General features: G+C 44.7%; 1 protein-coding gene across 1 annotated transcript; it reads left to right on the top strand.

Moving 5' to 3' along the window:
* Nucleotides 1–1,845: 1,845 nt before the first annotated feature.
* On the top strand, nt 1,846–7,613 carry LOC120106581 (cytochrome c1-like). The gene is made up of 3 exons (XM_039119554.1): nt 1,846–1,963; nt 6,082–6,389; nt 7,314–7,613. The coding sequence occupies exons 1-3, from the start codon at nt 1,846–1,848 to the stop codon at nt 7,611–7,613; spliced, it is 726 nt and encodes a 241-aa protein (XP_038975482.1).
* The last annotated feature ends 20,053 nt before the right edge of the window (nt 7,614–27,666 follow it).

The raw sequence follows: 27,666 nt of genomic DNA, 5'->3' as shown, positions 1-27,666 counted from the left end.
AGAGCCATCTTGTGGGATGCCAGGCCTCTAATATATATATTTAATTTTTTAGGCCCATGGTCGCCCAACACTGAAGAACCTGGTCCAAGCATGGATAAGATGCTACAAAAGGAGCTTGAGCATACACCCTCTGTAAAAACTGATGCTGCTGCTGCATTTTTGGCTTCACTTGAGGATACAAAGCTTACGAGCTTAGGGGAAGCTGGAAAGAAGCCTCCCATAGAGATCCTTCCCCCAGGGATGGCATCTCTTTCAGCTCCTCCTATTACAATTAAAAAGCTTCCTACTTCTGCAACACAGACCCCTACTCCCACTTCGGGACAAAGCACTGCTCCTGCTGCGGCAGAGAGCAATTCTACCGCCACCCAGGGCAGTTCACAGGCAGAGCCAGATAAACCATTAATGTTGGAGGCGCCGCCCACCTGCCGAGCAAATACATAGCAATCCTCCAGTCTCTGAACCTGTGGGCAGCCCAGCTGCTTCCGCAGAGGGTGCTCAAGTTCCGCCTGTCACAGGGGCACCACCTATCACACAGGCACCACCTCCCACAATGACTGCTGCTGAATCCCATTCTTTTCCTTAATTTTTTGATCTTTTTTTACCCACTCCATTCTTTTTTGTTTATTTGCTGTTATTGTATTATCTCATTGCAAATGTATGTTTTTTTCCCTTCTAGCTTAGCTTTCGCCAAGGGAGCTAGTGAGTAGCAAACCGCTTTCTTCTGTCTGATGTTAGCTTCACCAAGCATTTTACTAGATATGTTAGTTCTGTGATATATGATAGATTATTTTTCTCTCTCTCGCGTGACTGAAGGGTAAGGAAACTCTCATCCACCTTTTATTAGAGTGATATATGTAGACGATTCTTTCCTACCACTTGGATTTGGGAGTTTGTCAGAGGTGACCCTATCTTGATAATAGAAGATCAAACCAAGGCCGCACTGCAGGTGGTGTTACATGCACCCGGATAATTGTTCCCATAATGCAGTTACTATTATATTTTATGATTGGCCAGATTTCGTAAGTCCTCGAAGGTGTAACTGCTATTTTTTTTTATGCTTGTTGGGTTTAAAATCATTGTTACCTGAATTGACCGCCAGCAAATGCAGCAACTTACTTGTCTTCATGGGGTGCATCTGGTGGTCTGGAAAGCATCTGTCTATTTTTAGTGAGGGCGGTTTTGAAGTTCTATCCCTTTCGGAGAGGTGTGAGGCATTGACATGCAGCCCGTTTCATCCTGGAGCCCACTATGACAGGGCGGCGGCGCCGACCAAGGGCGGATGGAGATGTTCATTCATGTGGCGAGAGATAGTGAGGTTCTTGCCAAATGTATCGGTACACACCAGGTGGCTGATAGATGATGGGCGGAGCATCGATGTGACTGGAGATTCGTGAGTGGACGCCTTTCTCCCGCAGCTTTGGCCTACCATGGTCAAAGTTGGGATAGCGGAGGGTCTGCGGGTACGACTTCTTTGTCCCAGAGGGGCTGCATGGGATGAGACTAGATTGAGTCATGTCTTTGGGACGCATCTTGTCGACAGGGTTCGGTCCTTGCCAATTTCGAGGTGTGCAGGTCCAGATATTCGAGTTTGGAGTACCTCGCATAGGACTGGTGTTAAGAGTGGGGGATATCTCTCGCGTCCTTTGGCCGGAGCATGCGTTGGGATCAGATTGTGTGTGGATTTGGCGTCTGGGCTTCCATCCGAGAGTTGCACTGTTCTTATTGAAGGTGGTTTAGGACCACCTACTAACAAAAGCAGTTTTCAATGGTTGTGGACTACGAATTCTCTCAGAGTGCGGGATCTGCGATGTTAATGAGACGGTGGACCATGCGGTGTTAGTGTGCATGGGCGAGAGCAGCTTGGCGACTGTCGGGGATCGCAAGGGAGGCTTGGAGCCAGAGGGACCTGTTCTTGCAGGCCATCCGTCGATGGGCGGGTATGCCACTGTTACGACTAGAGGCCGTTAGTTCGACTTGCACAGCTTACCAGATTTGGGTAGCAAGGAATGCTCGAACGTTCGGTAGACATGGGCATCGGGCCGTGCCGGGCCGGCCCGGCCTAGGCCCATCGGGCCACAGAATAAACGGGCCGTGCCTGGCCCGGCCCGCTTCGTAAACGGGCCGTGCCGGGCTAAAAGCTAAGCCCGGCCCGGCCCTAGGCCCGTGGGATGGTGGGCCGTGCCGGGCCCTGGCACGAGATGGGTCGTGCCAGGCATGGCCCATCACGGGCCGCGAAATGGGCCGTGCCAGGCACGGCCCGTTTGGCACCGTTAACGGCCGTGCCTGGCACGGCCCGTCTGGCAGGGGGAAAAAATAGCCGTTTTCAAACGGCTATTTTTTGGTTTTTACCCAAAATACCCCTCCCAACAGTCCAAAAACGGCTAATTTGAGGGGTATTTGGAAAAAAAAATATTTGGAGTCCTATAAATACCCCTTTCCTTCCTCATTCTCACCACACCAAACCAACTATTCTCTCCTTCTCTACTACTACTATTTCTCTCTTCTAAAGTGCTCTTCTAGCAATTTAATTTTTAGTTTGCATTTAGCAAGTGTTCAAGTGCTACACAAGAGGAGGTTCTTGTTGAGAAGAGAAGGTCACTCCTGTTGAGAGCAGAAGAGGAAGCTCAGAAATCTCGGCTCTACCTCTGCCCTCTGACCCTCTACTCAATTCCTCATTGTGGTTAGTTTTTATTTTTTGCATTCATCAATTTAGATATGTCATCTTTTGAAGAAAGTTATTTTGGCATTCCTCCTATTTCTGAGGAAGAAGAAATTAATCCCCAACCCCATGTTCCTAATTCCTCTAGAACTAGTGAACCGAGTGAAGATCAAACCTCTTCTCGTAAGAGGACTAGTGCTGTATGGAATGAATTTGATGGAATTATGGTTGATGGAGTCTGGAAAACAAAATGTAAAAAATGTGCCAAACTTTATAGTTGTAGTAGTAGTGGGGGAACAGGCCATTTAAAAAGACATCAAGAGAGTCATAGGATGCATGATTCTCATGCTCAAAGTACCCTTAATATACAAGGGAGATCACTTGTAGGTAATTTTGCATATAATCATGAAAATCAAAGAAAAGCACTTGTAAAATGGATATTTAAGGATGAATTACATTTTAGTTTATGTGAATCTTTTAATTTTGAAGAATATGTTCAATTAAACCTACAACCTGCTTACAAAAGAACTAGTAGGCGTACATTTAGAAGAGTAGCTATGACTAACTTTTTAGCAATGAGACAAAGTTTAATTGAAACACTCTCTACTTTAAATGTAAAAATTTCATTAACTTCTGATATTTGGTCAGCATCTGTAGGTAGTAATTATTTTATTGTCATTACTCCTCATTATATTGATGATGATTGGCAATTAAATAAACGTATTCTTGCTTTTCGTGCTTTTGATTTTCCACATTCTGGGTAACAAATTTCAAATGCTATTTATCAAACTGCATGTTCATATAATATTAATGATAAAATTATGTCGATTACTTTTGATAATGCATCAAATAATAATTATGCTGTTACATTATTAAAGGACTCATTGCATCCCATATTAAATGAAAATTTATTGCATATTAGATGTGCATGTCATATCTTAAATCTTTCTGTTCAAGCTGGTATGGGCATGATTCAAGATGTCATTTCAAAAATTAGAAATGCAGTTTCTTTTATTCATGCTTCAAGATCAAGACTTCAAGAATTTAAGGAACTATGTATAAATCATGGTAAACGTTTTAAAAAATTTAAACTTGATGTAATTACTCGTTGGAACTCAACATATAGCATGATACATGATGCATACCTATATAAAAACTTATTAAGTGCATATATTAATGATCGTGGATTAGGCTTTACATTGACTGAAATTGATTGGAATAAAGAAAAAATTTTGGAAGATTTTTTGCTTAGTTTTTATAATGCTACTAATGTTCTTTCTGGTATTTATTATCCAACTTGTTGCTGGAAATTGGACCCGGGGGCGACCGTGGGCTGAGAGGGGAGGAGCTCCGCTGTTGGAACAGTAGTTGGCGGCGCGTCAGCTGGCGGCGTCCTCCTCGAAGAGTCCTGCAAGAAAGCCGGTGGCCGGGATCTCCAGCGCCGGCCCTCCGATGCTTAAGTCAGAGGGGGCTAGTATATGAGTGGAGTAAAAGAGAAGAATGTTTGTTCTCGTGTGTTCCTCCCCTTTTCTTTCCCCCCAGGTTCCCTTTTATAGAAGGATATTGTGTTACCTGAGAGGTGACGGGGTAGATTGTCTCTTTGTGATAATTGGGTACGATCATGCTCATTAATGGCTTTGGGGAGAATAAGACCGGATCACACCGGAGTCAGCGAACTGTCATAGTTGATCGGACCTGTTGGAGTGGTTGAACCGCCGGCCGTGGTGGGCCTAGGGTTCGTGGATGGCAAGTGCATTGATTGCTGAGTGAACCGGTGATTAGGGAGAGCCATACGCTTTGATGGTCCAGTGATCCGGAGATCGTCTTGAGCCGTGTCCATTTAATGGTTGGGTGCATTGGAGGTCTGCAGGGGTCACGCGCATTAATGGTAGGACGTGCCGAAGGCCTGCGGAGATCACGTGCCTTAATGGCTTGATGACAGAAACAGAGTACGATGGGGTCGGGTATTTGGTTGTCATATTCTCTAAGGGATTAGGTTGAGGTTGGATATTTGGACAAGGCATGGGCTCGGCACCTGGTCGGGCGCCGAGCCGAGCTAGTTGCTCGGCGGGCGCCTTTCTGGTCGAGCGCCTTTCTGGTCGGGCGCCCTTCTGGTCGAGCGCCTTTCTGGTCGGCGCTCCCTGGCCGAGCGCCTTTGGACTGGCACGACTTGGGTTTCCCCCCCAACACTACCCCCGACTTCCGAGTTCCAGCTGGCCACCAGCTTGAGCGCGGGAAGTAGTTTTAGTCGGGCCATTATGAGTTAAGGAAATTTCGAATTATCGCGCGTTTCGAATTATCGTGCGCTTCGAGGTGGTTTTAATAGGCGGCGTCTCTTCTTTCCCGAAACGTCTCATTATTAGGGTGCCTTCTCCGAAGCGTCCTCGCGTCGTGGGCTCATGATAGGGCCGCACGATCCGACGAGGCGCTTCTGTGTTCGATGCGTCAGCCCGAATTGAATATGGCGCTCCATCTTTCGGGCCAACACGCGCCGTGATCTGGACGGGGAGCAGCATTTTTTCTCGCTGATCTGGGCCGTTGGAGGGATTTATATAAATCCTCACCTGGCCTCCTGCTACTTTCTTATTGTCTCCTTCCTCCAGCTTTTCTCAGTCCGAAGCTTCTTATCTCCGGCGTCCTTCACAGGTCCCTCCTTTTTTCTATCCTCCCAGAATCCTTTCCTTTCTTCTTCCTAATGGGTCCCGGTCCGAGTGATACTAAGTCCATTATGAGCGAGTTGGAGGTCGAGATGATCGAGGAATGGTTCTTTCCTCTATGAGGGTTCCGTTTGGAGCTCGCCAGACCGGGGGATCGGATAACGAATCCCCCGGTAGGCCGGATCGGAGTGTACCTGGAGGCACTTTGGGCCGGCCTACGATTTCCTTTTCACGGGTTCGTGAACGAGCTGCTCACGGAGTACCAGTTGGTCCCGGCGCAACTCGCTCCGAATGCCTGGAGGACAATCGTCGGTTTTCTGTCGCTGTGTTTGGCGTTCGGGATTCCGACCTCTGTGAACGTTTTCCGGCGACTTTTCATGTTGAAGTCGAACCCGGGAGACGGAGAGTGGCTCTACGTCGCCCTTCGGGCGGGTCGGCCACTCTTCCAGGGCGCCCCATCGTCCATTCGTGAGTGGAAGAAGAAATTCTTCTTCCTAGGCTCCGAGCGGACATGGGGGTTCGACCCTAGGTGGAGGCCGAGCCGACTTAGGGCCGTCAATAAAGTCCCCAAGCTTTCTTCGCGCAAGGAGGGGATCCTTGACACCGTTCGCAGCCTCGGGGACGGTATTCTGCTGAGTGGCCTCATAAGCGAGGACGCTCTAGTGAATGTTGGCCTGAGCTCGGCGCGTCCTCAGGGTAAGGGTAATAAGAGAGAGTTACTTTTATTTTGCTATTATTCTGTGCTAATCCTGCTCGTCTTTGCAGATATTGCAAAAATGGTGACTAAGAGCGAGGTCTTGTATGCCCGTTTTCAGAAGAGGGCGGCCAAGCTCGCGGGGGAGCCGACCGAGCCGAAGAAGAAAGCGAAGGTCTCGGCGACCACGGCGGCCGAGACGGGCGCTCCCAGCAATGCGCATTTTGAAGCTGGTCGGAGGGAGGGCCCACGTTCCAGGGACGCAATCTCCGGTGGAGTCGCGATGGCGCTCCCGTGCCCGGCGCCAATTTTGCAAATTCCTGGTCGGCAGGAAGCCCCGGGTACCGACCAGGGAGGGAGGACCTCAACGGCGGATTTGGTACTTGCGCGCCCCCCCCCACTTTGCGGCAGTCAGGTCGGCCGCCTGTCCGACCCCAATTCCCCAGTCCCGAGCCGGGGAATAGTCAAGAAGCTGCGGGGTTGGCTCCGCCCAGGCCAGCCGAGGCCGGCCTTCCGGGCTCATCGGGCCCCCGGGAGCGGGTGCCTTACGCTCCCGGGTGGGCGGTTTTCGAGGGCGACTCGGCTCTCGATAACCCCCAGGTAGCGCGCGAGGTTCTTCGGGTCGCGCTGCTCCCGGCTGACCAGGCCAAGATCCGGTCCATGAACTATGGCGCCTTCATGGACTCTGCCATTTGCTCTTCCGTCCGGGTAAGTTAACCTCTTTATTTGTGCAACTATATTGGTGCAAGTTTATTTTAAATTCGTTTCTCACGTCCCTTTTTTGCAGCATCTGCACGAGACGGAGACGCTGATGCATATAATCCAGGATTATCGGGAGCGAGCCTGAAGGCATCAGCGGGGGCATGAGGAGGCTGAGGCGAGGCGCCTGGTATCCGAGACCGAGCGCTTGGAGCTCCAGACAAGAATAGGGGCGTCCGAGGGCGAGATTCGGGCTCTGACCGCCGAGTTCGAAGAGGAGAAGGGTGCGCACGCACTTGTCAGATCTGAAGTGCGCGCCGCGGAGGCTCGTCTGGCGGAGGCCGAGTCATCGCTCGCTATCCGTGAGCAGGAGGTGGGGGAAGCTCACCTTAAGGCCCAAGAGCTCGAGGCCCGTTTGCTTGACGCGCAATCTTTGCTCGTCGATCGCGAACAAAAAATAAAAAATTTGGAGCGGAAGGCTGCCTACCACGAGGCTCGGGAGAAGGAGGCTCGGGAGCAGGCCCAAGACGCCGTTAAACTCTTCCGTGAATCGGAAGAGTTTCGCGACTTACTGGAAGAGGAAGGCGTAAACGGGCTCATCCAGGGCTTCAAGGACTTCCGCAACCAGCTGCGGCGACTTCTTCCAGACTTCGACCTTAACCTGCTTCAACCAGGAGCGAGGGTCGAGGAGCCCGGGGCGGAGGCGGAAGCTCCGGCATCTGACGGGGCTGACCAGGAGGGCTCGGCCGAGGCGGGCGAGGCTGCTCCCGAGGTCGCCGAGGCTGCTCCTGAGGCTGCTCCTAAGGTTGCTCCTGAGGCTGCTGAGGCTACTGAGGTAGAGGCCTCGGTTGCGGAGGAGCCAGCCGTTCCTGAAGTCGTCGAGGACAGTAGGGCCGAGCCTTAAAGTTTTTCGTTTTTCTTTTTGTAAATTGGGATGGCCTCCATACTGTTGAGGCCGAGCTCGAGCTTTGTACTTAGCCTACGGGCTCCTTTAAATGAATACCTTTGAATAGATATTTTTTCGTAACTCGCAATTGGCTTGTGTTTTGATTTTCGGTAGTCCTAGGTTTCTTAACTTGGATCCGCTTTAGGTTCCAAGTACTTGGGCTCTGCAGCCCCAATTTCGTCCGCTATGCAGTTAGATCTGCGTTCAAGTTTGGCATATTTGTCTAGTCCGAGCTTAGGTATGAATTTTCGCTGCTCGGACCTTCGACCAGTGATATCGCGATGCTTATGTCTAGGATACGCTTAGGCTCGGCAAGCCTTTTCGAGCTTAGCTCAGAATTCGGCCGAGCCCCAGGACCACAAGTCACTAAACTCGAACTTTATTCGGATTTCAAACTCGGACCTTAGGTTGCCGAGGCGGATTGTCGGACTTCTTTCGACAACCAAGTCGGATGTCCCGAAGCTCGGGATGAGGATTCATCGAGCTGCCGGTATAAATTAGGCTATAGCTCGCTATCGAATAGTGCATGTGGGACGGGTGAGGCCGAGCAATGATTGGCCCGACCAGGTACCTCGACGCTGGCCGGGGTTTCATTCAGGTAACTAATTAATCAGGAATGAAGTAAATGAAATAATGTAAAGACATTAATTGAATGGGTACCTGGTACCATGAGCGTCTTACGCCGAGGCTGTGAACTTCGCCTGGCGATTTTGAGGATACTCTTCTGCTCGGAGTCCATTCTTTGGGGACGCCGGCATAAATAGAAGCCAATTGCCATCAGAGATTGTTGCCTATCACGGATGTTTCACTGATCACAAATAGGAGATCGAGCCGAGCTCGATGTTTGATGGAGATCGAGCCGAGCTCGATGTTTGATGGAGATCGAGCCGAGCTCGATGTTTGATGGAGGCTGCACCTCGAGCTCACGAACTCACGAACTCACGAACATCTTCGGGGAGACCACGTAGGTGCTCCATCATCCCGAAGTATCGGGGCATCCCGACCGTGGTCGAGGTATCTGGCGGAGATCGAGCTGAGCTCGATGTTTGATGGAGATCGAGCCGAGCTCGATGTTTGATGGAGATCGAGCCGAGCTCGATATTTGATGGAGATCGAGCCGAGCTCGATGTTTGATGGAGGCTGCACCTCGAGCTCACGAACTCACGAACTCACGAACATCTTCGGGGAGACCACGTAGGTGCTTCATCATCGCGAAGTATCGGGGCATCCCGACCGTGGTCGAGGTATCTGGCGGAGATCGAGCCGAGCTCGATGTTTGATGGAGATCGAGCCGAGCTCGATGTTTGATGGAGATCGAACCGAGCTCGATGTTTGATGGAGATCGAGCCGAGCTCGATGTTTGATGCTCCAAGGTTTCGTCAAGGTGCCCGGCTCCGCTCTATGCTGAATGACGAGCTGGTACCATGAGACAATCATTAAGAGAATTGGCGGATTTGAACAAGGCACATAAGCTGTTGTAAAATGAGATTTATGATTAAAAAATGGGAAACCCTTCGGGGTTCTACTGGTAGTACACGCGGAGATTTTCAGAACTCCAGCTTCGTGGAATGGGAGTCCCGTCGAGAGACTCCAGCTTGTAAGTTCCGGGCCGCCGGACGTATGTGACTCGATAAGGTCCCTCCCAATTTGGAGCCAGTTTTCCTTGCTCGGTCGGTCGGGAGGCCTCGGCTCTTCTAAGGACGAGGTCCCCTGCTTTGAAGGATTTAATTTTGACTCTGGCGTTGTAGTACTGCGCTGTCTTTTGCTGGTACCTTGCCATGCGAACTTGGGCGGCCTTCCTTGTCTCCTCGATTAGGTCCAGGTTGTTTCGGAGCTGTGAGGAGTTGGAGCTGGCATCATAGTGTTCTACCCTCGGAGAAGGGAGCCCGATCTCCAACGGGATGACAGCTTCCGTTCCATATGTTAAATTGAAGGGAGTCTCGCCGGTGGGGACACAGAATGTGGTCCGGTAAGCCCACAAGACATTGTATAGGTCTTCGACCCACTGTCCTTTGGATTTGTCGAGCCTGGCTTTGAGCCCCTGCAAAATAGTACGATTTGTCACCTCGGTTTCTCCGTTTGTCTGAGGGTGCGCGACCGAGGTGAAGCGGTGGTCGATGCCAAGCTCGGAGCAGAATTCTCTAAAGCGGAGGTTGTCGAACTGGCGGCCATTGTCTGATATGAGGATGCGGGGGAGTCCGAATCTGCAGATTATTGACTTCCAGACAAAATTCCGCATCTTCTGCTCGGTGATCCGGGCGAGCAGCTCGGCTTCCACCCACTTGGTAAAATAGTCGATGGAGACGACTAGGAATTTTCTTTGCCCGGTCGCCAGAGGGAATGGTCCCAAGATGTCGATCCCCCACTGGGCAAAAGGCCAAGGAGAGCTGATGGAGGTTAACGGAGCCGAGGGTCGGCGTTGGACATTGGCGTTCCTCTGGCATTGGTCGCACATTCGGACGAAGTCGAAGGCATCTTTCTAGAGTGTCGGCCAGTAGTATCCTTGGCGCAAAATCTTATGGGCCACTGCTCGTCCCCCCAGATGATTTCCACAAATTCCTTCATGGACTTCACGCATTGCATAATCAGCCTCTGTCGGGCGGAGGCATCTGAGGAGGGGAGAGGTGAAAGATATTCGATAAAGCTTTCCCTCGTGCAATATGTACCAGGCGGCAGAACGCTTCACTCGGCGAGCCTCACGTTCATCACTGGGGAGGACTTCGTCTTGCAGATAGCTGATGAGCTCGTCCATCTAGCTTGGCTCAAACTCAATGCAAGGGCCTGCTCGAGCTCCTCCGTACTGGGTTTTTGGAGATATTCTAGTGCCGCCGTTCTGGGAAGCTCGCACATACGAGAGGATGCTAGCTTTGACAGCTGGTCGGCTCTAAGGTTCTCTGACCTGGCGACATGTTGGATGTGGAAAGAATTCAGGGTCGAGGTGAGGTCCCGTACCTTCCGAAGATACTCCTGCATTGTGGGGTCTCTGGCTTCGAAGTCACCCAGGATTTAGTTGACGACGAGCTGAGAATCGCTGAAGGCCCTCAGGTCCTTTACTCCTAGCTCTCTGGCTAGCTTGAGCCCGGCGACGAGCGCTTCATATTCCGCCATGTTGTTGGAAGCAGGAAACTCGAGGCGTAGAGCTTGTTCGGCAACCACCCCATCCGGGCTCGTGAGGATGAGACCTGCTCCGTTACCCTCCGAGTTTGAAGAGCCATCGACGTGCAGAGCCCACGCCAAGCTCGGGGTCCGCTCTGTTGGCGTAGGCTCAGGTTCGGGCTTGGCCTCGTCCGGTACAGTGCATTTGATGACCCAAAGATTGATTTAAAGATTGATTTTGATGATCACAAAACCTTGAAGTATAAATACTAATGTTTGTGTTGCAAGGAGAAAGATATTTATTTTGCAAGGAACATAGCAAGTTGGAAGAACACAAGAAGAACTCCAAAGTTCTCAAGAAAAGTTGGAAGAAAGTTACACTTCATTGGCCCAAGTTTCAAATTCAAAGGACTCAAGTTGGAAGAGCAAATTCAAAGGAAAATTCAAAAGAATAGTCCTCGAGTCGACTCCTGGATAGTACGAGTCGACTCCAGGAAGTAACAAGGCAGAAACATAGAGAAGATATTTTGGACCCTGAGAGCCGAGTCGACTCCCGAAGAACTCGAGTCGACTCCGATGGTTGGCAGGTCGACTCCTAAGGAAGTAAGAGTCGACTCCCAGAGAAATACAAGGCAAGAAGTCAGAGAGCCAATTTCAGACACTGAGAGCCGAGTCGACTCCCGCGAAGTCCGAGTCGACTCCGAAGCAGCGCAACCCCAAAGACAGAAGACGGTATTTTCGTCTCTGAGAGGCGAGTCGACTCCAAGACAGTTCGAGTCGACTCCAAGGCAGCGCGACCCCAAAAAATACAGAGGATCAGTTTTCGGGCTCTGAGAGCCGAGTCGACTCGAGGAAGAAAATCAGAAAATATGTCCTCTGGATTCCTGAGAATGAGCCGACCCCCAAGTGCCCGAGTCGTCTCCAGCTATTGGCGAGTCGACTCCAGTTTGGTCCGAGTCGACTCTAGGACAAGGCATGCACATTAATTCAAATTTGGAACAGTGGCCGAGTCGTCTTCAGAAAAGCACGAGCCGACTCCTGCAACAGGCGAGTCGACTCCAGATCGCGCGAGTCGACTCCGATCCCAACGGAAACTTTGTCAGGAGTTGCAGACTGTGCACAACGGCTCTATTTTTGTCTCTAACGGCTAGATTTCTATTTCCACGACATCTAAAGCTATAAAATCAAGAGGAGAGCTAGGATAGAGAGGAGGGAAGTGGGAGAAAATATTTAGGAAAGAGATCTCAAAGAAAAATCTCCCAAAAGCACAAAAGGGCCATTCAAAGCAAATAGAGAGAAGAAGAGCATCCGAGTGAATCCCAAAGCTTTCTCTTCAACTGTGTGCTGCCTCGGTGATCCTCTACTTCGTGCAAAATCAGAAGAGGGTCAAGTGAAGAAGAAGCCGAGTTCCTCCATCTATGAATTAGTTTGAGGGCTTCTTCTCTTTACTTTACTTATTTATATTTGCTATATCTGCTTAAGTGAGAAGCTTGTATTTGTTTTTTAAACCTTTGTTTTAATATCTTGTAACTTGATTCAATCAAGGGATTGAATCAAGGGGTTAAGGTTTGTTGGTGAGCCAAAGGAAAAACCAACGGTGTAAGGTTGTGGTTGGTGAGCCTTTGGAAAAACCAACTGGGTTGATTGTGAACCCGGAAAACAATCGTTGTAAGGTTGTGGTTGGTGAGCCTTTGGAAAAACCAACTGGGTTGATTGTGAACCCGGAAAACAATCGTTGTAAGGTTGTGGTTGGTGAGCCTGTGGGAAAACCAACTGGGTTTGATTGTGAACCCGGAAAAACAATCGGTTGGTTCTAGTCGGTGAGCCTGTGAAAACCGACCGAGTTCGTTATGATCTCGCAAAACAACAAGTTGGGTTGTGAGCTTGTAAAACAACCGGCTGTAATCTGTAGGATTATAGTGAAATTCCCAAGAGGTCTTGGAGAGTGGATGTAGGTGCTGGGGTGCACCGAACCACTATATGTTTGTTGTGTTTGTAATGCTTCTTGTCATTGTCTAACTTACTCACTTACTTACTTAGATAAATTGCTTGCTTAACTCTTATCCGCGCATCCTTTAGTTGCAAGCATAATCAATCAAGTCACAATCTATACATCAAACTGTTGCTAAGTTTAAATTTTACTGTGCATCTATACAACTTAGCATAATTAACTCTAAAAGATTAGAAGTAGTTGAAAAGTTTTTAAAAGACCCAATTCACCCCCCCTCTTGGGTTGTATCTTGGGCAACAAGTGGTATCAGAGCAGGTGCTCTAAGATTAATTATTGATCTCACGATCAAGAGCCAAAGATCATGACAACTCAAATAGATAGTTTTCTAGAAGAGGGACAATTAATTGATAGACCTCCACTACTTAATGGCTTAGACTACACATATTGGAAAGCACACATGCGCATTTTTGTTCAATCACAAAACTATAAAATATGGAGTATCATTATAAATGACTCTCATACACTCTCTCAAGCTGTCAATGAAAAAGACTTAGCACAATTGAATGCTAATGCTATGAACATTCTATATTGTGCTATCCATGAATCTATATTTCATAAGATTTCTGCATGCTTATCTGCTAAGGAGATCTGGGATACTTTAGAAAATATTTATGATAAATCTCAGATTAGCTCACATGTGCTTCAATTACATACTAACAATGAGACTGCAGAAAAAGGTGTTGAATCTCCCACCTCAGTCGAGTCGACTCCAAGTATTTCAGAGTCGACTCCCAAGTTAGCCGAGTCAACTCCAATAAGGCCCGAGTCGACTCCGAGGCAGAACAGTTCAAAAAATAAAGAGTTCGGTGATGAAAACAAGGATCCATTTCCAAACACCGAAAGATTCAAAAGCTTCCTAAAGACAAAGAAGAAGAGGAAGCAAGAAGAAAGGAAGAAAGAGATAAAAAGCAAGAAAGTCTTGACCAAGGAAGAGTCAAGCAAGAAATTGAAAGCTAGGAGCAACAATGATGATATTAGCTCCAAAGAACTACAAGAGGTAACTAACTTGTGCTTCATGGCACAAGAAGATAAGGTAAAATCTGAATCTACCTTTATATCAAATGATTTTCAAGAAGAATTCCCTTATGATGAATTATTAAATGCTTTTCATGATTTGTATGGTGAATGTAAAAAATTAGCTATAAAGAATAAAAATCTTAAGAAACTAAATCTGAAAATTTCAAAAGAAAGAAACTCTAGTGATGAAATACAAGATAAACTAAATTCTGAAAATGAAAGCTTAAGGTTAAATTTAGAACAATTGATTCAAAAAAATCAGAGTTTAATTAAAGAAAATCAAAATTTAAGTGAAGAAATTAACCAATCAAAATCTCTTATTAACAAATTCAATGTAAGTTCAGAAAGATTAAAAATAATGTTTGAAAGCCAATGTGTTGCTTATGATAAATCAAAATTTGGCTTGACTCCTTTACTTAATAATAAATCTCTAGAGAAAAAGGTTATCAATTCACCAAGCAAACCATTAACTAAGATAACTTATTTCAAACATGAAAAGAATGGGCATAACAACTTTACCTATCGTTCTATCATAATTAAATCAAGTGGTAAAGTTATTACAATTAAACAAATCTGGGTTCCAAAAGGAACCATATGTCCTAACTCTCAAGGACCCAAGCAAGCTTGGGTACCCAAAATGAAAATATAAGGATGTAGATGAAGGTGTGCCAAGATACCCATAAAATAAATAGAACTTTCATACAAATGGGTGCTCTAGACACACATTAAAGAGTGAAACTTAAATACACTTATGAAAAGTAATTAAAAAATAATAATAATGAAATCAGTAACCCTTGCATCTCATCATTACTTTTGCTTTAGTATTTGATTAAAATATGAATTGCAAGTATTGATTAATTTTGTGATATAGAAAATACTTTTGAAAATATTATCAAATCACTTCATTTTATAGTATGATTTACTCACTATTGGATAAGTTGCTAAGAATAACTCTATGAATTCTCTATATACTTGATTGAGAGTTTTTATCCATGGCATTATTGTTTATCGATCATAGATATGAAAATGTGCACTTGGTATGCCTTTGAATATATGCACTATGAATACCAAGATTAAAGAAACCATCTTTGGAATATAAAATCAACTCATGCTAGTATGTACTTAATCTCAAAAGACCTTGCCATTGGCTTACTTAGAGTATCTTCTGAAAGGTCAAAGTTTACTATGCATGTTAACTAAGGAAACAAACAAAAATCAATTTCTAAATCTAAAGTTGTTGTTTCCAACACTAAGTTTTCAAAAGCTTACATTGGTTTTGTTCTTGGCACTTAAATTGAAATATTTTCTGCATTGGCACAAACTCACAAAAAGGGATCAAATGAAAAAGGTTTGCAAACTATGAAAGTAAAGAAGTATCATGGCATAGTGTTGAAAACCAATTTTGTATTAAGTTGTGCACAGAAAATAATATTGAATGCAATTGTTTTTGCACCAAGAACACTATAAGTAAAATAGGATCAATAGAATCCTTGAAGAAATGAAGAAGGCAATGTTGTATGATAATCATCTACTTAAATGATTTGTTAAAAGCTATCATCATTGCTTGTCATATATATGGTTTCTATTAGATCTATTATTGATGAAAACTCTATTTGATCTTCTGAAAAATAGAAAATGATCTATTGCATATCTTTCATATTTTTCAGTAGCTTATGATATGCTTGATATGGTCTTTTGAAAATAATGCCAAATCTGATAAAGATATTTCTATCCTTGGATATCATTCATCAAGCAATGCGTATAGAATATTCAATGAAAAGATTCTAGTTGAAGAAATATCAATTCAGTTTATTCTTTATGAGACTAATGATTTATTATCAAAATACTAAAATCAAATTATATATGTATATGGTTAATCTTTTACCTATAACAATCTGAAAACTTGTTAATGATTAGAACCAAATTGAGTTCTTCAGAAATGCACTTAATGAAGAAAAATTGATAACTACTAAAAGACTAAATCAAGAAAAGATGAAATAGATCTTGATGAAATTCTTGCATGATTAGAAGTAAAGATCACCATTATCATTTGCTTGCTTATGAGCTTTATATTCTGTCAAATGAATGTGTAGAATACACTTCTATGTGGTTATTTCATTAAAAAAAAGATCTATGTAAAATAACCACCTTATTTGAAAACATTCATTACAAATATGATAAAGCAATTTGTGATTTGGAACAAGCATCAAAAGCATGATAGAATAATTATTTTATCATATACCTAATAGACCAGATTATGTGATCATTATGTGCCTTTGTGCAAGACTTCAATCTAACTCTAATGAATCATAATTTATTGATAACAAATGAATCATAATCTGAATTTTGATAGAAACAATTGTTTAAGGCAATTTGATCAAAACTTAGCTAGCATGCCTTATTGATAATTATCTTAAGCAAATAGAATCTAAGCTAAATTGATGTTGAAAATAAGAAATTGATTTGATCTTGATAAATCTTTCTATTGTCTCACATGCTTGTCCTTGAACCTTCTTGGTTAATGAAACTATCTCTTAAGTTCAAGTGATATGTGTTTGCTTATATTTAGGCAATCTCTTGAGTAAAGTAACTCAACATTCAATTGTTGTCATATCTTATGATTGAGTCACCCAGTTAAGAAATATGCTCTATGAATGTTTTGTATCTTGAAGAAACTAATGACTTTCTTTCAAGAAAGAAAAGGAGTTTGTTAATAATGCAGGATCCTTGAGCAAGAAAATGAGAGATTTCTACTTGAAGGATATCTCCATGTAAGATACAATAAACATTCACATGCAAACAAGAGAGAGGACCTTCATCAGCCAAAAGTTCATACATAAGAAATCTAGTAGGTATTTGACTGAAGAATGTAGAATGAATTGGTAATTCTAGATACCTCTCTCATAAATTAATTGAGCAAAGTCAATAACTTAAATCTTATTATGGCATGATTAAGATCTTTAATTGTTAATTTTTGATATCATGTCTATATATATATATTGATTGACTTATACTTTTAGAAATTGTTTCATGGTTTGCCCAAACTAAAATATATCTTTGCCTATGTCATAACCATGAAATACACAAGTTTATGCTTAAAATTTTGATTTAAAATAACTTGTGAGAAATTATGAATCCATGAGCTTAATGAAAATGTTGTTTGCATGATATACATCTATATGATACATAAGATTATTTCTTTATTTTGTTCTTTCATGTAAATTACTTGAGAATAACAAAAAGAGAGAGAGATAAAGAAAAGAAAATGGATATTATTCAAGAGAAGGCAAGTACTCCAATCTTAAGCAAAAGCAAAAACAAGCATAATATATTCGGCACATTTGTGATACTTATGTGAGCATTCTTTTGGAAGGGATAAAATTCGTAATTAATTACACTTAAATAGAGAGAGTTTCAAGTGAACATTTTAACCTTTCTATATTGCTCATCATAGAGATGGTGCCAATGGGGAGGCTAGTGGTAGTACCCGGCACTATTTGACCCAACTATTTGGTGTAGGGCATATTAGGGACGGCACAAGAGGGAGGCTAGTGGTAGTACCTCGTGCCCCTTCCAACTCCACCGGATAGGGAGCAAATAGAGTATAGAGCACAAGAAAGTAAAAATGAATGACAAAGTAAATGAAAGTATAAGAAGAATCAAGTCAAGCTTTAATCACTTGGAAATACACCTTAAGAATGAAATCAGTGCAAGATTATATTTAAATAAGGAGAGTTTATTTGAAAAGAATTGATTTTGGTCCTTGACATGCTTATTCTTAATATTTCAATGTATGACTTAACACATAATCTATTTTGCATATGGCATGATGTCTTGAATTATGGGTTCTCAATATTTTGTAATGCTCCATGCTTGGATAAGTTGATTGGAATATGTCTTAACTTTGCTCACAAGTTTTTGCTTCACCCTTGCCTCAAACTAACTTGTGTTCCAATGCTTGAATGTTTGAAATACTACATAAAGTTTTTAAGTAATATTAAGAAGAAATTTCAGTTTTATCATTCACGATTATCTTTGGAAGTTAAATAGATTTACAAAAAGAAGAAGAGAAGGATACTTCTATTTAGGCAAAATGAATTGATCTTGATCTATCTTTCTGCTTGCCTAACTTTGATACATAATGTCCTAATACTTATTAAAATATCCTCCATTGTGTATCGAAACTCAATATTAAATATAAAGATTCTGAAAGTGCTCTAATGTTATTGAAATATGTGTTTTCAATCTTAGTGATTTAAGATGAGCTTCAATGTGAAAGATACATATCTCAAATCATGATTTAAAAGCCTCTATTGAAAATCTTTATAAAATTCAGAATCTGATTTTGTATAAAAGCTTAAACTCAATATGATTCCTAGATAAAAACTACAGTTTAAGAAAAATAGAATAATTCTGATGCCTTGATTGTTTGCCCCGATAAGCATCTGAAACATATCATTTCTTATCCTTAGAGTGTACCAATATTGGTCCAAATGATGTGTCTTTCGATGATCTTGATTGCAAACAAAAATTTCTAAATATATAATTTTATTTTGATATAAAAAAGGGATTTATTGTGTTTCATGTATACATTGCTGAAAAACTGTGATTAAGTAATTGAGTTCTATAAATCTATATACCTCAATGATCATCTATATGTTTTTCTCTCCTATATTCTTCAAGACTTCCATCAGAATATATATAGAGTGAATGATCTTAAAGCTAGAAATATTCCAGCTCACTCAAATGATTCTAAAAGAAAGAAAATGTAAATGCTTTTGAAAGAAACTGAGCTTAAAATGAATCATTTTCTGTTTAATATTTCTATACATTTTTTCTAAGATTAAGAGAAAGCATAACTTGTTCTTGAAGGATTAGAAAGAGTAATTGCCACAAATTTTGAATAATACTAGATTACTCTACATTCTCGATATCATAGAATTTCAGTCTTATTCACGTTTATCATTAAAATCTGAAATTCAACAATAGAAAAGAATGATTAAAGAAGAATGCATCTTTTGAGGGGGAGCTTTAGATATTCAGTATCTTTTTATGGATTGATTTTAATGAACCTCCTTATATTGCAAGACTTGCTTTAATTATATAATGAGTTTATACCTTGAGATGAGTTCTATAAAGGTTGTCTTATCTCAAACATTGAGTCTTATGAAAATAAGCTGAAACTTATGGAAAATATATTTTTTTTGCGATTGACAATTTTGCTGAACATTATCTTCCAATTCTAAACTCTTAAATGGAATGATCAATTGAGGGGGAGAAAGAAAATCTCAGAAGGAGAGATCTTATGGAACTTAATCGCATAAATCTATAACTAAAGGAGAGAGAAAGCATACTAAATGAAAAGTGATCCTAATGCTCTCCAAAATGTATCATCTGAAATTTAAATATACAAATCTTTATGATACACCTTGAGGCTTGTTATTTGGTTAATATATCTTATGCATAAATCATGAACCAAATTGCAATTCAAACAGTTGATCTTAAGAGCCTCTAACTTAATGAAAAAGGGGGAGAATTATGTGTTGAATTTTCTTGAGTATCTCTTAAAAAACCTATTTTTGAAATTTACTGATGAGGTCTCATTGGCTTGTTCTTTAGAACTTCAATTTTTGTGCCAATTCATTATTATATGTACCAAAAATTTTTTTAAGGATTAAAGTTTTTATAAGAACCTTCAAAGCTTTGAATTTTATGTATGCTCTAAGATATATCATAAATTGCATGAATTCATGTTTTTGGCATTTATGCCACAATATTTTTACACCATAAAAGAACTTTGCAATCATACTTAATATACTGCACTTATACTCTGAAAATTAATTAAATTGCTCTCATGTTGATAAAATACTTAATATATTGGGCAAAAGATCTTAAATGAACAAGCTTTCATACTTATTATTGAAGAGAGGTTAGATTTCCATTCGTGCTTTCTTTGAATATCATTCGTGGTACTTCTTGAATTAACTTAAGAAAGATTCCATCTACACTTGAGTTGAAAACTATCCTTGGAATCACATTCGATGTGTTCTGCTCTGAAATTATCTTAATTGGCTCTGATCTATGCTCATTAATCTTATTCTAATATTATTGCCTTGAGTTATATGATTCATATCCTTGCAATAATTTGACATGCAAATCAGAGTACAATAAGAAAAAGAAATATTTGAGTAGTCTTATCTTTGTGCTTAATGTTTCACTATCTTTTTGATGTTGTCAAAAAGGGGGAGAAATATCTAAATATATGTTCACAATGCTTTATGTTTTGAATTGAATACAAACCAGCTTAAATTTAGATATGTTGATTATGTTAAGCTGATTAAATCTAAAGCATTATCATGAAGTATGTTTTAAATATATATGTTTTCTACTTCATGCAACTTAGCTATGCACTACTTCTAGAACACAATATATTTTATATTGCATATACTCCAAGTTTTGTCATCATCAAAAAGGGGGAGACTGATGACCCAAAGATTGATTTAAAGATTGATTTTGATGATCACAAAACCTTGAAGTATAAATACTAATGTTTGTGTTGTAAGGAGAAAGATATTTATTTTGCAAGGAACATAGCAAGTTGGAAGAACACAAGAAGAATTCCAAAGTTCTCAAGAAAAGTTGGAAGAAAGTTACACTTCATTGGCCCAAGTTTCAAATTCAAAGGACTCAAGTTGGAAGAGCAAATTCAAAGGAAAATTCAAAAGAATAGTCCTCGAGTCGACTCCTGGATAGTACGAGTCGACTCCAGGAAGTAACAAGGCAGAAACATAGAGAAGATATTTTGGACCCTGAGAGCCGAGTCGACTCCCGAAGAACTCGAGTCGACTCCGATGGTTGGCAGGTCGACTCCTAAGGAAGTAAGAGTCGACTCCCAGAGAAATACAAGGCAAGAAGTCAGAGAGCCAATTTCAGACACTGAGAGCCGAGTCGACTCCCGCGAAGTCCAAGTCGACTCCGAAGCAGCGCAACCCCAAAGACAGAAGATGGTATTTTCGTCTCTGATAGGCGAGTCGACTCCAAGACAGTTCGAGTCGACTCCAAGGCAGCGCGACCCCAAAAAATACAGAGGATCAGTTTTCGGGCTCTGAGAGCCGAGTCGACTTCAAGAGAATCCGAGTCGACTCGAGGAAGAAAATCAGAAAATATGTCCTCTGGATTCCTGAGAATGAGCCGACCCCCAAGTGCCCGAGTCGTCTCCAGCTATTGGCGAGTCGGCTCCAGTTTGGTCCGAGTCGACTCTAGGACAAGGCATGCACATTAATTCAAATTTGGAACAGTGGCCGAGTCGTCTCCAGAAAAGCACGAGCCGACTCCTGCAACAGGCGAGTCGACTCCAGATCGCGCGAGTCGACTCTGATCCCAATGGAAACTTTGTCAGGAGTTGCAGACTGTGCACAACGGCTCTATTTTTGTCTCTAACGGCTAGATTTCTATTTCTACGACATCTAAAGCTATAAAATCAAGAGGAGAGCTAGGATAGAGAGGAGGAAAGTGGGAGAAAATATTTAGGAAAGAGATCTCAAAGAAATATCTCCCAAAAGCACAAAAGGGCCATTCAAAGCAAATAGAGAGAAGAAGAGCATCCGAGTGAATCCCAAAGCTTTCTCTTCAACTGTGTGCTGCCTCGGTGATCCTCTACTTCGTGCAAAATCAGAAGAGGGTCAAGTGAAGAAGAAGCCGAGTTTCTCCATCTATGAATTAGTTTGAGGGCTTCTTCTCTTTACTTTACTTATTTATATTTGCTATATCTGCTTAAGTGAGAAGCTTGTATTTGTTTTTTAAACCTTTGTTTTAATATCTTGTAACTTGATTCAATCAAGGGATTGAATCAAAGGGTTAAGGTTTGTTGGTGAGCCAAAGGAAAAACCAACGGTGTAAGGTTGTGGTTGGTGAGCCTTTGGAAAAACTAACTGGGTTGATTGTGAACCCGAAAAACAATCGTTGTAAGGTTGTGGTTGGTGAGCCTTTGGAAAAACCAACTGGGTTGATTGTGAACCCGGAAAACAATCGTTGTAAGGTTGTGGTTGGTGAGCCTGTGGGAAAACCAACTGGGTTTGATTGTGAACCCGGGAAAACAATCGGTTGGTTCTAGTCGGTGAGCCTGTGAAAACCGACCGAGTTCGTTGTTATCTCGCAAAACAACAAGTTGGGTTGTGAGCTTGTAAAACAACCGGCTGTAATCTGTAGGATTATAGTGAAATTTCCAAGAGGTCTTGGGGAGTGGATGTAGGTGCTGGGGTGCACCGAACCACTATATGTTTGTTGTGTTTGTAATGCTTCTTGTCATTGTCTAACTTACTCACTTACTTACTTAGATAAATTGCTTGCTTAACTCTTATCCGCGCATCCTTTAGTTGCAAGCATAATCAATCAAGTCACAATCTATACATCAAACTGTTGCTAAGTTTAAATTTTACTGTGCATCTATACAACTTAGCATAATTAACTCTAAAAGATTAGAAGTAGTTGAAAAGTTTTTAAAAGACCCAATTCACCCCCCCTCTTGGGTTGTATCTACTGGGCAACAGCATTCGACTATAAAGTCGGCGAGTGCCTGCGCCTTGATTGCCAGTCTGGGTCGGTATTCGAGGTCAAATTCTCCGAGCTCGACGGCCCACTTGGTAATCCGGCCTGCGCGGTCTGATCTTTGCAGGATCTGCTTTACTGGCTGGTCGGTCAGCACGGCCATCGTGTGGGCTTGGAAATAGGGTCGGAGCCTCCGAGCTGAGACGACCAAGGCATAGACAGTCTTCTCCAGCTTGGAATATCGGGTCTCAGCATCCCTCAAGACCCGGCTGGTGTAATATATTGGCTTTTGGAGCTTGCCCTCCTCCCAAACCAGGACTGAGCTCACTGCTACAGGGGAAACAGCTAAGTACAGGTAGAGGGGTTCACCCTGCCGAGGCTTTGTGAGCAGGGGAGGGGAAGCAAGAAGGTGCTTGAGCTCTTCAAAAGATTGTGGGCACTCGGCCGACCATAGGAAGTTTTTTGGCTTCTTAAGGGTCGCAAAAAATAGGAGGCAGCGCTCGGCCGATCGGGAGATGAATCTCCCGAGAGCTGCGACTCGGCCCGTAAGCCGCTGTACCTCCTTGATTGTCCTCGGAGGCATCATCTCTTGGAGCGCTCGGATCTTTTTAGGATTGGCCTCGATTCCCCGCTGCGTAATGATGAAGCCAAGGAATTTGCCCGAGGTGACTCCGAACGCACATTTGGTTGGGTTGAGCTTCATTTGTTACCCTCGGAGTGTGGAGAATGCTTCACCAAGGTCGGTCACATGGTCTTGCGCCACCTTGCTTTTCACCAGCATGTCATCAACATAGACCTCCATGTTTCGGCCTATTTGGTCTTTGAAGATCCGGCTGACCAGCCTCTGATAAGTCGTTCCGACATTTTTTAAGCCGAATGGCATTACTTTGTAGCAGTAGGTACCCCCGTCGGTGATGAAGGCCGTCTTTTCTTCATCTTCTGGCGCCATCCGGATCTGGTTGTATCCGGAGAAGGCGTCCATAAATGCCAACAGCTCATGTCCCGAGATGGAGTCCACGAGCTGGTCGATGCTGGGGAGTGGGAAGCTATCCTTTGGGCAGGCCTTATTCAAGTCGGTGTAGTCCACGCACATGCGCCATTTTCCACTAGCTTTTTTGACGAGGACCACATTGGCGAGCCACTCTGGGTAGGATATCTCCCGAATGAAGCCAGCCTTGAGAAGTTTATTAACTTCCTCGGCTGCTGCTCGTTGTCGATCAGGAGCGGCACCTCGCTTCTTTTGTCGCACAGGCTTGCAGGTTGGTTTTACTTGAAGTCGGTGGACCATGACCTCCGGATCTATCCCCGGCATATCTGTGGGCGACCAGGCGAAGACGTCCATATTGTTCCGCAAGAAATTGATAAGGCGATCCCTTTCACGATCATTGAGGCCGGAGCCGACTTGCACAGTTAGCTCGGGAAAGTTTTCGTGCAAAGGAACTTGGATTAGCAGCTCACCGGGCTCTACCCGATTCTTCTGAGGGCCGACCCGTGCCTCCAGGGTTTTAGCCGAAGGCTGGTCTGTTGCTAGGACCGACACCTCGGTCGGTCGCTTCGCCTCATGGGTCGCCATGTAGCATCATCTCGCTACCGCCTGGTCCCCACGGACTTCGCCAACTCCTTGGCTGGTGGGAAATCGCATGAGCAGGTGGCGAGTTGAGACCACGGCTCGAAGGGCGTTAAGCCCTGGTCTTCCAAGAATGGCATTGTAAGCCGAGGGCAGGCGTATCACAAGGAAGCCCATTCTCACGGTACTTTCCCGAGGGTCGAGCCCGACCGTGACCAGGAGATCGACCTCGCCCTCTACTGGGACCGAATCCCCAGTAAATCCGACCAACGGAGCATTCATCCTCCGCAGTTGCTTTTCTGTCATCCCCATTTTATAATAGGCATCAAAATACAAAACGTTCGCCGAGCTTCCATTATCGATTAAGATGCGTTTTACATCAAATCTATCTATAATCATAGAGATGACCACAGCATCATCATGGGGAGTTTCGACTCCTTCCAGGTCTTCATCTGAGAATGAGATGGCTTCCGAGGCGCGTAGGCGCTTCGAGGAGGTCCCTTCCCCTGAAGCTTCTCCGACCGAGGCCCCGCCTCGGATGGTGTTGATGGTGCCGGCGATGGGCCTATTGGCATTTGGATCCTCAGGTTGTGCGGCTCTCTCCGCTGGCCTTTTCTCTTCACGCCGGCCTCGTACAAACCGATCGAGCACCCCTCGACGAATGAGTGCCTCGATCTCGTCCCGGAGCTGGAAGCAGCCCTCCATATCATGGCCATGATCCCGATGGAAACGGCAGTACTTCTGGAGATCGCGCCGGACTCCGGGATCTCGTCTCGGGGGCGGGGGCCGGAATAATCCCGGCCCTCAATCTCCATGAGGATTTCGGCCCGAGGAGCTGTAAGGGGAGTGTAGTTTTCATACCTCCCTTCGGGCATGCGGGCCCGTGGTGGAAACCTCGGGCGGAGCAGTGACCTCTACTGAGGCGGTCCCCATAATCGGGGTGGACTCTTCAGACGGGGCGGGTTCTTAGCCCGGTGTGGGGACGGGCTTCTGGGATGGCCACGCTCCTCACGGCGTCTTTTCTGCTTCTTGGAAGTCTGCTCGGCGCCGCTCCGTCTAACGGCAACAGCTTCCTCGGCCTTCGCATACTTCCGCGCCCGAACCAGCATTTCAGGGAGGTCCGCAGGGAAATTTTTCTCGATAGAGAAGAGGAACCTATAAGACCGGGCTCCAGTCTTTAGCGCCGACATGGCAATTGACTGGTCAAGCTCCCGAACTTCCCATGTCGCGGCGGTAAATCGGTCCAAATACTCCCTGAGGGACTCTCCCTCCTTTTGTTTTATATCAAGGAGGGAGTCCGATGTCCGCCGCTGGGGCTGGCTGGCGGCAAAGTTGCTGGCAAACTGTCTGTCGAGCTGCTCGAAGGAGGAAACAGTACTCGGCTTCAGCCCGGTAAACCAAAGCCGGGCTGGTCCTCGGAGCGTTGCTGGGAAAGCTTTGCACAGCATGGCCTCCGAAGCTCCCTGTAGGGCCATTAAGGCCCGATAACTTTCCAGGTGGTCAAGGGGGTCGGTCCTGCCGTTGTAAGGCTCCACCTGGGGCATTTTGAATCTTGGCGGGACCGGCTTGTCTTCAATTCGTTGGGAGAAGGGGGACCTCGTGGTGAACTCAAAGTCACCATCGCGTCCCGACCTCTTTCCATGGAGTGCCTGAATCTGGCGCTCCAGATTCTCGACCTTCCTGTCGAGCTCATCATTCTGGGGGATCACCGCGGCGGTCCGCTCCGGTGCAGGTTGCCCTGGGACCGACTCGGCCTCTGATGATTGTGGCCAGCCACCAGGACCTCTCACCGGATGCTCTCTCCAGAGGGAGGCCTGAAATTGAGAGTCCTGACCTCGGGGGGGGGGGGGGGGGGGAGGGGGAATCCGCTTGCAGGAGGCACCGGCTGAACTGGGGCTGGAGGGAGCGGTGCTGTCGGGATGCCCCTAGGTTGCAAGCTTTGGACAGCGGTGGCCAAGGCCTGAACTTGTTGTACCAGGGCATCAAACTGCTCCGGCCGAACTTGAGGAGTTGACTCGGCCGAAGGTGGCGAGTTCTGGACAGAGTGTCCAGGACTGAGTGGAGGACGTCGAGAGGCATTGGAAGCTCCCTTACTTCTCAGTTTCATGGCCGTGACTCGGGCCCTTCCTCTAGCGCCAACTGTTGCTGGAAATTGGACCCGGGGGCGACCGTGGGCTGAGAGGGGAGGAGCTCCGCTGTTGGAACAGTAGTTGGCGGCACGTCAGCTGGCGGCATCCTCCTCGGAGAGTCCTGCAAGAAAGCCAGTGGCCGGGATCTCCGGCGCCGGCCCTCCGATGCTTAAGTCAGAGGGGGCTAGTATATGAGTGGAGTAAAAGAGAAGAATGTTTGTTCTCGTGTGTTCCTCCCCTTTTCTTTCCCCCCAGGTTCCCTTTTATAGAAGGATATTGTGTTACCTGAGAGGTGACGGGGTAGATTGTCTCTTTGTGATAATTGGGTACGATCATGCTCATTAATGGCTTTGGGGAGAATAAGACCGGATCAGACCGGAGTCAGCAAACTGTCATGGTTGATCGGACCTGTTGGAGTGGTTGAACCGCCGGCCGTGGTGGGCCTGGGGTTCGTGGATGGCAAGTGCATTGATTGCTGAGTGAACCGGTGATTAGGGAGAGCCATACGCTTTGATGGTCCAGTGATATGGAGATCGTCTTGAGCCGTGTCCATTTAATGGTTGGGTGCATTGGAGGTCCGCAGGGGTCACGCGCATTAATGGTAGGACGTGCCGAAGGCTTGCGGAGATCACGTGCCTTAATGGCTTGATGACAGAAACAGAGTACGATGGGGTCGGGTATTTGGTTGTCAGATTCTCTAAGGGATTAGGCTGAGGTTGGATATTTGGACAAGGCATGGGCTCGGCACCTGGTCGGGCGCCGAGCCGAGCTAGTTGCTCGGCGGGCGCCTTTCTGGTCGAGCGCCTTTCTGGTCGGGCGCCCTTCTGGTCGAGCGCCTTTCTGGTCGGCGCTCCCTGGCCGAGCACCTTTGGACTGGCACGACTTGGGTTTTCCCCCCAACACAACTTCATGTTCATTTTTACAACAAGCATATATAATTAGTCAAAAATTTGCAGAACATAGATATAATAATGTTTTAATGCCTACTATTGAACAAATGGAATCTAAATGGAATGAGTATTGGGACAAGATATGTCCTATGCATAACTTAGCTGCTGTATTTGATCCAAGAGTTAAATTGAATGACGTGCTAATTTTACTTGATGCATACTGTGAAAATATGATTCAAGATCCTGAACCTGCTAAAATTGAGGTAAAACAACTTCTTTATGATATTTATGCTATATATGATGAAAAAATTCGTGGATCTAGATTCTCCGTACAAAGCTCTATTTCTTCTTCTAGTAGTTCTCGTTCGTCATCTATTTTTTCATTCATTGCATAGAGAAAACACACATATGCTTCAAGTTCATCTTCATCTTCTTCATCTTTAAGTAGTGAACTAGAATTTTATTTACGAAATGATCTTCAGTCTGCATATGATGAAAATCAAATAGAGAGTCTAGATGTATTATCTTGATGGAAGAGTGTTAAAAATCAATATCCTGTTATGTCTGCAATTGCACGCGATATTTTAGCTGTGCCGATATCCACAGTAGCATCGGAATTCGCTTTTAGTGCAGGTCGGCGTGTTGTTGATGAAAAGAGAAGTAGGATGACTGGCGAAACGGTTGAGATGCTTCTCTGCTTCAAAGATTGGTTGGATGCTGAGGCGAGACTTCAAGATAAAGGTGGACATAATAC

Source organism: Phoenix dactylifera, unplaced genomic scaffold, assembly GCF_009389715.1.
Source record: "Phoenix dactylifera cultivar Barhee BC4 unplaced genomic scaffold, palm_55x_up_171113_PBpolish2nd_filt_p 000572F, whole genome shotgun sequence".
NCBI classification, from domain to species: domain Eukaryota; kingdom Viridiplantae; phylum Streptophyta; class Magnoliopsida; order Arecales; family Arecaceae; genus Phoenix; species Phoenix dactylifera.
The sequence above is the reverse complement of the archived record's forward strand: the minus strand, read 5'-3'. Positions and strand labels throughout refer to the sequence as shown.

Coding starts and splice junctions, on each gene's coding strand:
- LOC120106581 (XM_039119554.1), top strand. CDS start 1,846: ATGGGCGAGAGCAGCTTGGCGACTGTCGGGGATCGCAAGGGAGGCTTG. Junction 1,964..6,081: donor CACTGTTACGACTAGAGGCC/GTTAGTTCGACT, acceptor TCGTCTTTGCAG/ATATTGCAAAAATGGTGACT. Junction 6,390..7,313: donor GGACCTCAACGGCGGATTTG/GTACTTGCGCGC, acceptor GGGCTCATCCAG/GGCTTCAAGGACTTCCGCAA.